This window comes from Elephas maximus, chromosome X (genome assembly GCF_024166365.1).
Source record: "Elephas maximus indicus isolate mEleMax1 chromosome X, mEleMax1 primary haplotype, whole genome shotgun sequence".
NCBI classification, from domain to species: Eukaryota; Metazoa; Chordata; class Mammalia; order Proboscidea; family Elephantidae; genus Elephas; species Elephas maximus.
The window spans coordinates 171,294,245-171,305,107 of record NC_064846.1 but is presented as its reverse complement, the minus strand read 5'-3'; the positions used below and the strand labels follow the sequence as shown (position 1 = coordinate 171,305,107).

The 10,863-nt window shown below is 44.3% G+C and overlaps 1 protein-coding gene across 2 annotated transcripts in view; it reads right to left on the bottom strand.

The window, feature by feature from the left end:
• Window positions 1–9,581: 9,581 nt before the first annotated feature.
• LOC126069591 (uncharacterized) overlaps window positions 9,582–10,863 on the bottom strand; it is an 80,394-nt gene continuing 79,112 nt past the window's right edge. For both annotated transcript variants that reach the window (XM_049873136.1, XM_049873135.1), the window contains exon 2: window positions 9,582–10,416. In XM_049873136.1, coding sequence (XP_049729093.1) covers window positions 9,744–10,416 — 673 coding nt within the window. In that variant the 3' untranslated portion in view covers window positions 9,582–9,743. The remainder of the gene's footprint in view (window positions 10,417–10,863) is intronic.

Below are 10,863 nucleotides of genomic sequence, written 5' to 3'. Positions count from 1 at the left end.
TGTACCTCAGCAGCAGCTACCTCTTCCTAGAACGTCTAGAGTAAACTCCTTCTACAGTCACAATGCTGACCCTCACCCTTACTAAGAGCTTCTGAAGTGTATTCCTGACCTCCACTCTTATTGGACATAAGTCACCTTGGGGCTAGAGCCAGGCCTGTTAAACAAGCTGATTGATAGGTGCTGGGCTTTTCTGAAAGCACTGAGCCAGAGGCCCAAGGCCATATGCATATGAATGAGATAAAGTCAAGGTTACATTCTCAGGAATGCAGAAGCAGGAGCCCGGGAAAAATGGAGTGTTGATTGAGACCTCCTGTCAGCTGTTACTGTGAAACACTGATTTGAGCTGCCTGCTGCAAAGCCAATACTGAGGCAGGGGTGAGGTAACCAGCAAGAAGGCTTTATTGGATACCAGCATACAAGACACAGAGGGAGATGGGCTCCTCCAAAGTCTGTCTGTCTGCTGGAGACCGACCAGAGGATTTTATAGGGTTAGGGCTTAAAACAAAACAAAACAAAAAAACCAACCAGAGGATTTTATAGGGTTAGGGCTTAGGCCTGAAGAATCTGGAGAATGGCATTTCCCTTGGAGGGGGGGCATGTTGGCCACATTTCAGACATGGTGACCTTCTGTGGTATTCTTTAGAGGTCCTCTGATGCCATCCTGGTTTTCATCACAAGATGGGCCCCCATTGTCTGGTTGGCTCTTCCCAGATCTTATTGATCTTTGTTCTGCTCGTTCAAGAGGAACATAGGTTCATTTTAAACTTTATAGAACTGTGGAGAAAGGGAGAGGAAAGGGAGGAAACAAACCAGAAATCACAAAGTCACGGGGGTATGCAAAAGCTAACTATGCAAGCCATGTAGAAACAGTGCTCCATAGCCAGGACCTTAGGCCCCTAGGATCTCTTTCTCACGCCGCCCCTTTCACAGCCATTTTGGAAGCCCTGGTGGCCTAGTGGTTAAGAGCTACTGCTGCTAATCGAAAGGTCGACAGTTCGAATCCACCAGACACTTCTTGAAAACCCTCAGGGGCAGTTCTACTTTGTCCTATAGGGTCGCTGTGAGTCGGTATCGACTCGACGGCAACGGGTGTTTGGGTTCGGTCAGCCATTTTATTATGCCAAGTGCTTCGGTTTTAGGTATTTGCCAGCACAACCAAGAACCTGAGCGTGTGGCCTTACTTGGGAGGAGGGTCTTTGCAAGCCAACGACAAGTGTCCTGTCCAGGCGGGGAGAAGACATAGAGAAGAGGAGAAGGCCAGGGGAAGATGGAGCAGTGATTGGAGTGATGGAGCCACAGGCCAAGGAACATCCGGAGCCGCCAGCAGCTGGAAGAGGCCAAGAGCCTCCAGAGGGAGCGCGGCCCTGCCTGCGCCTTGATTGCAGACTCGTGGCCTCCAGAACTGGCGTTTAAAAAAAATTTTTTTATTGTGATAAAAATAGATGTAACAACATGGCATTCACCCATTAAACATTTTCTACACGTTCATTCAGCGACACCGATGACATTTATCATGTTGTGCAACCATCAGCAGTATCCATTGCCAAATTTCAGTCCCCAGAAGCAGATCCACGTTCCTTCAGAAATGGTGTCGCCCTTGCCCCTCCCTCCTGCCCTGGTCACCACTATTACAGTTTTGTCTCCTCATTTGCCTCTTCTAGATATTTCATATAAGTGAGATCATACAATATTTGTTCTTTGGTGACTAACTTACTTCACTCAGAATGATGATTTCTCGGCTCAGCCTAGATCAGAGCTTCACTCCTCTTTATGGCTATAGGGTCCCATGACTCGGAACCGACTCAGGACAGCGGTTAATATTCCATTAGATATAATCAGTTAAGGCAGCCCTAGGAAACTAATACCTTATCTCTCTGTGTTTAGTCTTGTTAGCGGGCCTGTGGGGTGAAATCTCAGACCCTTCACAGATTCCTGACTTGCCAGGAACGAGCAGAGCCTGGGCGCTGTCACTGTCCTCAAGGAGCTGAGCTTTGGCGGAGGGACACAGCCAGCCTGTGGCGACTCTCAGAGGTCAGGCATTGTAGGCTGCTAAGCCTCTTACAAAACACAGATAACAGAGACTTATGTGGCCCCAAATGTCCATCGCACTGAGTTAGAGAAACCCTAGGCTAGAAAAAATGGAAGGAAAGAGCAGTTTGGATTTGTTCCCCACTGTATCTCCTGTGGAAATCGTGGTGGTTTAGTGGTTAAATGCTAATGCTGCTAACCAAAAGGTCGGCGGTTCGAATCCGCCAGGCGCTCCTTGGAAACTCTACGGGACAGTTCTACTCTGTCCTATAGGGTCTCAATGAGTAGGAATTGACTCGACGGCAACGAGTTTGTTGTTGTTGTTTTTTTTTGGGGGGGAGGGGTTATATCCTGAGAAAACTCTGTTGAGCAGTGGTTAAAAGTTACAGTTTCTAACCAAAAGGTCGGCAGTTCGAATCCTCTAGCTGCTCCTTGGAAACTCTATGGGGCAGTTCTGCTCTGTCAATAGGGTCACTATGAGTCGGAATTGACTCCACTTTACTTTGGTTTTCTTCTGTTTATAAACCTCACTGTACCTGGCTTCTTCAAGCCATTTGCTCATTCTGGAGTCCAAATGGTCTCCCTACAGGAATAGAGAATAACTGCTCAGAATAAACCTTATGTTCACATTCCAGTGAGTTTTGATTATTTTGAACACCAGATAAATTCCACCCACACTCAGGAACCTTGCTCAGCCCTCCATGGCCAGCTTGCTGCTGATAAGGTCTAAATCGACTCAATTTGCCTTCCTCCAACAAACTAGTGTTTCTGTTCTTGAATAATCTGAAAAAATGTTCTGCCCTTGTCACATTCTCTCCCATTTGTATGTGTGTGTGTGTTGTACCGGCACATGAATATGAGTTCACCCTTAGCACTTGACTACTAACCAAAAGGTTGACGGTTGGAACTCACCGGTTGTGGTGCGGAAGAAAGGCCTGGAGATCTGCTGTTGTAAATACTACAGTCATCAAAACCACATGGAGCACAGTTCTCCCTGTTTACATGGGGTCCCTACGAGTTAGAGTCAACTCAACAGGAAAGGGCTAGTCAACTGACTTAGGTTCCTTATAAAAGATAAGCTTAAGTCTATGGCAGTTTAGGTAGGGAGCATTAATGGCGGGTTCAAAGAACCCTGTCCATAGGCACTATGTGCGCAGGTAGTACTGAGCTCTGATGGTTGAATTCCATCGTGGTCGCGCTGTGCCCAACGTTAGTGGGAGGCACGCATTCTTTGGGCCCCACGGAGCAGTACCGTCAGTGTCAGAATTCAACATGGGGCATCTCTGGGCTTACCCCTGACCTACCGAATCCATTTCTGCTTTTGCACAAGCTCCCCAGGTGAGTCCTATGCACATGCACTTTAAGAAGCATTGGCCTAGTGGTGTTTCTACCATAATTTTATACTTGATTATTTACTTTAGCAGGAGTTAACTTTAGGGCAGCCACTCTTCTGCAGCAGGAAAACGAAATATTCCTTCTTTACGATTGCCGTTCATGTGTGGAGATAAATCACAGGTTTATGTAGTGTAGTAACGTTCTAGGAAAAAAAAAGAGGCAGAGAGAGACATATTGGTGCAGACAAGAGTAGCAAAAAAAAAAAAAAAAACGAAAAACACCTAGCCCGCTGGTGCCATCGAGTGGATTCTGACTCATAGCGACCCCAGGTCACAGCTATCGCTGTGACTCCGATGTGCTGTTGTTTGAGTTTAATGTTCAACAGGGAGCGTGGTAGCATTTAGTTGTTTTTGATAAAAAGCTGACAGTTTCAAGTTCTATTGAGTTGAGAAATTGTTTCTGTTGTTATTGTTGGGTGCCATGGAGTCAATTTCAACTCATAGTAACCCCATGTGACAGAGTAGACCTGCTCTAGTTTCCTGGGCTGTCATCTTTACTGAAGGAGATAGCCAGGTCTTTCTCTAGCAAAGCTCCTGGCCGGGTTTGAACCTCCACTTTTATGAAACCACCCAAGTGCTTAACCATTGCGCCACTACCTTCAATTACCAATATGTAAAAAACACATCTGGATTCTAGAAATGACTCTTCTCCTATTAGGACGCATTCTCCAATATCTCCAAAAGAGAGCAGCGTAAGCAGCAAAAACCCCAAACCCATTGTAGTCCAGTGGATTCCGACTCATAAACCCAATAACCCAATGCGGTCGAGTCGATTCCAACTCATAAGAAAAAAAAAAAAAAAAACCAACTCATAGTGACCAAAATTAGCAAAAAGCATTTGAAAGTATTGCGTCTGAAATTGTGCTGCCGTCTAGTGGTGCAATTGGAGAATGCTGCCTGAATGGAGATAAAGGCTGGTATTTTTTTGTTCAAGGAGCCCTGGTGGTGCCATGGTTAAGTGGGCGGTTTAAACTCACCAGCTTGGTTGCTAGGAGAGTAACTGGAGCCCTAAGGCTCAGTGGTGAAGAGTTTGGCAGCTAACCAAAAGGTTGGCAGTTCCAATTCACCAGCCTGTCCTTGGAAACCCTATGGGGCAGTTCTAATCTCTTCAACAGGGTCACTATGAGTTGGAGTCGGCTGGACTGCAGCAGGTTGGCTTTATTTATTTTACCTGTCATCTGTGAGAGGGATCCATCTTTCAACTCCAGGAGGATTTAGCAAAAGTACAGAAGCCTCACAGAGCGCCAAAACAGAAATATTCATATTTGGGGTGAAGAAGGAATGTGTGCATGTTTGATATTTTGTACATGGGCAAAGTTGAAAATAATTTGGCTTCTAAGAATAATAGCTTCGAAACTCACTATAAAATGTATAATTGAGTAATTTATTTAAGCTTCCGATTTTTGTGGAAAACTAGTTTTGTATACGACATTGGAACATTTAAGAGAAGTTTCACTATACCGGTGAGTTTCATTTATTAGATTTAAAAGAGTTATTTACCTCTCTGGGAAGGTGTTTGTTAATTCAGACTGTTGAAGTGATTAAAGCCGGAACTGAGCGTAGTGTGTCAAGATTCAAACGGACTTTAAAATGGATGACGGTGTTTCATTAACTTGATTTGAAAATGGCGTCAAGTACTTTCCACAAGGCCCTTAAAAGTGGTTGCTATTATTTGCTTCGTGGTGGGGGCCATCCTATGCATTGTAGGATGTCCAGCAGCATCTCTGGCCTCTATCCACTAGATGCCAATAACATCCTCTCCCAGCTCTGACAATCCAAACTGTGTCCAGACGTTCCCAATGTCCCCTGGGAGCACAATCATCCCCAGCTGAGGACCGCTGACTTAGGCTCACAGAAATTGGTTTCTCTTATTAGCAGTTAAGGGTCTTAACATTCCTCATATGCTCCAAAGCCTCAGGAAGACATTCAGTGGCTGTTCTCTTATTCAGGGTGTCTCAAAATCAAATGAGCAATAACTCCTACAGCTGTAAAACTCCAGCCATATTTCGATGGCTTAGGACGGGAGGGTGACATTCACACCAATTCCTGCCAAGGATCCAAAGGGTCATGGTTCTCAAGGAGGAGCACAGGAAACCAGTCCTGGTATGGGAAGACTCAGAGTGGCAGCTTCAGTCCAGCCACGGATCCCTGTTTCATTGCCCTTGTCCTGCCTCCCTACAGCATTGACTGGGCTTCTTGTCAGGCTTCTTCCCTGGGGCTTTTCTTCTGGCCCAGCTTTACGGAGTGAAGAGGATGACCTCACAGACTATAGCGGCCCAACTAAAGCCACCCGTTGTGACTTAATCCACATTTCCCAGCCATTGCTCTACAATGCTCAGCACAGTATGACCACCCCACTTCCCACCACCCAAGTATCCCAGCTGAAAATGTCAACAGTTCTGAGGTTGAGAAACTGTGCTCTCACCTAACCAATTGTAATGTCTTAAAGACATTAAAGCAGTCAAGAAATGGAACGAGTTGCATTGGGCATATCTACTGCAAAAGACCTCTTTAAAGTTTTAAAAAGCAAAGATGTCACCTGGATGTCTACGGTGCATCTGGCCCAAGCCATGGTCTATCCAGTCGCCTCATACGCATGCAAAAATTGGGTAGTGAAAAAGGAAGACAGGAGAATTGGCGCATTCGAACTTTGCTGTCGGTGGGGACTTTTGAATATACCGTGGATTGCCAAAAGAACGAACAAATCGGTCTCAGAGGAAATACAACCAGAATGCTCCTTAGAAGCCAGGATGGCGAGCCCTCCACTTGCTTACTTTGGACACATCTTCAGGAAAGACCAGTTGCTAGGAAAGGACATCATGTTCGGTACAGAGTCAGTGAAAACTAGGGAAACCCTTCCATGAGCTGGATTGACATAACAGCCGCAAGCACGGACTCAAACATACCAACGATCATAAAGACGGCGCAGGACCAGGGTGCGTTTCCTTCTGTTGTACAGAAAGTCGCCATGAGTTGGAGCCAACTTGGACGGCAACTAACAACAAAAAGATCTCTAAGCTCTAAACATGATTATTTCCCTATGCACACAGGTGAGTTTTGGCATCAAGTCAGCAGCAACAGGTTTGGTTCAGCTTAGAGCTGGTTGTGTTTACTGATACTGTTTCCCATGCTGGCTTTACAACACTATTTTTTCATCCCTTTCATTTTGTTGTTGTTGTTTATATTTTCATTGTGGTGGGAATATACATAACAAAATACACACCATCTCAACAATTTCTACTTGTATAATTCAGTGACATTCATTACATTTTTAAAAATACAATTAATATTTTTTACTGTTTCATCAAGGCATTCTTTTTTTTTTGGCTTTAACAAGGAGAAATTTATTCTCTTACAGTCTACCCAGTGCTGTCGAGTCGGTTCCAACTCATAGCGACCCTATAGGACAGAGTAGAACTGCCCCGTAGAGTTTCCAAGGAGCGCCTGGCAGATTTGAACTGCCAACCCTTTGGTTAGCAGCCGTAGAACCACCAGGGTTTGCTCTTACAGTCCAGGAGGCTAGAAATCCCAATTCAGGGTGCCAGCTCCAGGGAAAGGCTTTCTCTGTCAGCTCTGGAGGAAGGTCTTTGTCATCAATCTTCGTTTGGTCTACAAGCTTCTCAGTGCAGGAACCTCGAGTCCAAAGGACACACTCTGCTCCCAGTGTTGATTTCTAGGTGGTAATGAGGTCCCCCTCTCTCTATACTTGTTTTTCTCTTAAGATACAACCTAATCTTGCAGATTGAGCCCGGCCTCATTGACATAACTGTGTCTAATCCCACCTCATTGACATCATAAAGGTAGCATTTACAACACACAGGAAAACCACATCAGATGACAAAATGGTAGACAACCACACAATACTGACAATCATGGACTAGCCAAGTTGAAAGGCATTTTTGGGGAGACACAATTCAAGCCGTGACAGTAGTATTCTATTGTGTAGTTTACTTAGCTAGTTCCCTATTGCTGGTCACTTGGATTGTTTTCGTTTTTCCTTTTTCCACCATTCTACGCGATGTCTGAGTTAATGTTCGTACAAATATCATTTGCACAAGTGTACAGATGTTCAAGGGTGTTTGTAGGACAAAGTCCAGAAGTGGGGTTGCTGGCTGAGAGGGCCCACGACAGATAGTGAAGCCGATAGATAAAGCCAGAATCCCCTGCACAGGAGTCAACTGTACTCTTCTAATAATATTTGAGAATGTCGGTTTCCCTTGGCCCCAACCAAAAACTGTATCATCAGATTGTAGGATCACTTGACATTCTGAGAGTTGAAAATATTTCAGTACAGTTTTAATGTGTACGGAGGATTGAATATCTACTCATGTTCAACACGTGTATTTCCTTTTTTGTGAACACTTGTTTTTAATCTTTGTCCATTTTTTATGGGATTGTTGTTTCTAAGGCCTTTTTTTATATGTTAAGGATATTAGTCTTTGGTTAATACTTTCAGTTGCAAATATTTATTTCCAATTTGTCATTTATCCTTTGAGTTTATCATTTCTCCTCCTTCTCTTCCTTTTTTCTTTTTCCTCCTCTTCCTTCTACTCCTATCATTTTATAGGCACGTAAACTAAATTTAGAGCAATTGGAACCGTAAAGACTGCCCTAAGAACTAGTTTGATAAATAAATTGTTAATTCCATAGGTGAAACCAGATAATTCTAGTAATTTATTTGGACTTTTCAGTGCAAAAATCTCCCATAGGCTAAATAAATCTACTTAAAAGCAAAGAATAAAAAGTAAACTTGAAGTATCTGTAAGGCATTGTGATTTTCTGCTTACCTGGGAATCCTGAATAGTCAATTAACTTCTGTAAAAACAACTAGGAGTAATGAGGTGGAACCCAGAACCTAGTCTACTAGATGCCCAAGCCAATACACCTTTATATATACATATAATTTTTTTGGTGCTTTAGGAGAAAGCTTACAGCTCACGTTAATTTCTCATTCAAAAATGTATACACGGATTGTTTTGTGACGTTAGCTGCAATCCCCACCATGTGACAGCACATTTCCCCTTTCCACCCTGGGCTCCCTGTGTCCATTCGACCAGTTCCTGTCCTTCCTGCCTTCTTATCCTGCTTTTGGACAGGAGCTGCCCATTTGGTCTCTTACATCTGGTTGAATTAAGAAGCACATTCCTCAGGCGTATTGTTTTTGTTTTATACTCCTGTCTAATCTTTGTCTGAAGAGTGGGCATCAGGAATGGATTCACTTGTGGGTTAACAGAGTCTAGGGACCATAGTTTGGGGGGTTCCTCCAGTCTCTGTCAGACCATTAAGGCTGATATTTTTACATGAACTTGGGTTCTGGCCTACATTTTTCTCCTGCTCTGTCCAGGACTCTCTGTTGTATTCTCTGTCAAGGCGGTCATTGGTGGTAGCCAAGCACCATCTAGTTCTCCTGGTCTCGGGCAGGTGGAGTCTCTGGGTCATGTGGTCCCTTAGCCCTCTAGAATAATATTTTCCTTGTGTCTGTGGTTTTCTTCATTCTCCTTTGCTCCAAGTGGGATAGGACCAATAGATGTATCTTAGATGGCCGCTCGAAAGCTTTTAAAGATCCCAGACGCCACTCACCAAAGTGGGATGTAGAACATTTTCTTAATAAACTTGGTCATGTCAACTGACCTACATGTCCCCCGAAACTATGGCCCCAGGCCCCAATCCCAGCGACTCTGTCCCTCAAAGTATTTGGTTGTGTTCAGGGAACTTCTTAGCTTTTGGTTTAGTCCAGTTGTGCTGACTTCCCCTGTATTGTATGTTGTCCTTCCCTTCACCAAAGTTGATAACAGCCTTGAGGTTCACCCATTCTCACTATCCTTTTCCAAATCATTCCACCCCCATTAACATAAACTCCATGCCTCCTAAGCAAAAGCTCTCCTTCCTGCCTTTGATTTTTGACAGTGTATGTACAGAAGGGGCCCTGGTGGCACAGTAGTTAAGTGCTCAGCTGCTAACCAAAAGGTCGGTGGTTCAAACCCACCAGCCACTCCAAGGGAGAAAGATGTGGCAATCTGCTTCCATGAAGGTTACAGCCTTGGAAACCCTATGGGGCAGTTGTCCTCTGTCCTATGGGATCACTATGAGTCAGGTATATATAGAAGGTGATTACCTGCAGATCTCAGGAAGTGAAGGCTTCAAAGAAAGGAACAGGTTTATAGCAAGGGGCACAAAAGGAGAAAATCAGTTTCAGACACACCCTGACAAGTCAAATAAGGATGTTTATTTCAAATGAGTGGATGGCTACGACAATGTTATGTAAATGTAAGAAATTTCTTCAGGAAAAGTATACGTCGCCATTCCAAAAAGTAAAAGCCCTCAGAATACTCTTTGTTTTGAACTTCTGCCCAAAATTGTGGGCTCCACACGAATCTGTGTTAGTAAATATCGCTCAAAGAGGAAGCTGAAGGCACTGATAACAGACAGGAAGGCAGTTGTGATTGCCAATGGGAGGACATAGGAGCCCTTTTCCCGTATCAGTGCTTCTTTTTTAACAGGAAAGCTCTCTGGAAAGTCAAAGGGGGTTTCTCCAGAAAAATCCGCACTGAAATTCCAGATCATTGCACTCAGGGTACAGCAAGAGCTGAGCAAAAGAAGGTGGGCGCAGATTTTGTAATACATTCTAAGAAACTCTGGGTACGGAGCTTTGATCCAACTGACCCAAAGGGTCATTGTGCCAAAACTCAGGACTACTGACTTCATCAAATTAGCTAACACGATCAGCTCCTGCGCATACGTGATTTCATCAGGAAGGGCCCAGCTCCCATCCATAACACACACCTGCCCCATCTTGACCAGCACGCCAGAGATGTTAAGGTTTTGAATATAAAAAACTTCCCAAAGTCCAATAGACACCATGGGAACGATCTCGCTGTCCACTTCCCACACTCGCCAGGATCTGCTCATTGCCAGGATGATGCCACATGTCCAAGACATGTAACTGAAAAGGAGGCCGAGGAGTTTGCGGAGAAAGTGCTTCATTTCAAGTCGACTGCAGACGGGGTAGAGGAGTTATGAAGTCAAGCCAGGAACACCAAGGAGGAAAAAAAAAATAGATTGGATGAGCTACAGTTTCAAAGGTGCTGACTATTTACATCCTGCCCTTCTTGCCTGAGGTGATATTTACCTATTCTATCTCCTTCCTGGCCTTCAATTAGTGCTCTAAGTATCTTCTGTAAGAATAAAAGAAGCCGAATCTTTAACTTTTAAACCAAAAATATCCCCTGAAGTCATCTTAACACCTAACAATAATTTAGCTTAACTGGTAAAAAGGACATTTGTTGCCGTCAAGTCGATTCCGACTCATAGCGACCCTATTGGACAGAGTAGAACTGCCCCATAGGGTTTCCAAGGAGCGGCTGGTGGGTTCAAACCTCTGATGTCTTGGTTAGCCGCCAGGCTCTTAACCACTGTGCCACCAGGGCTCCATAAAAAGCAA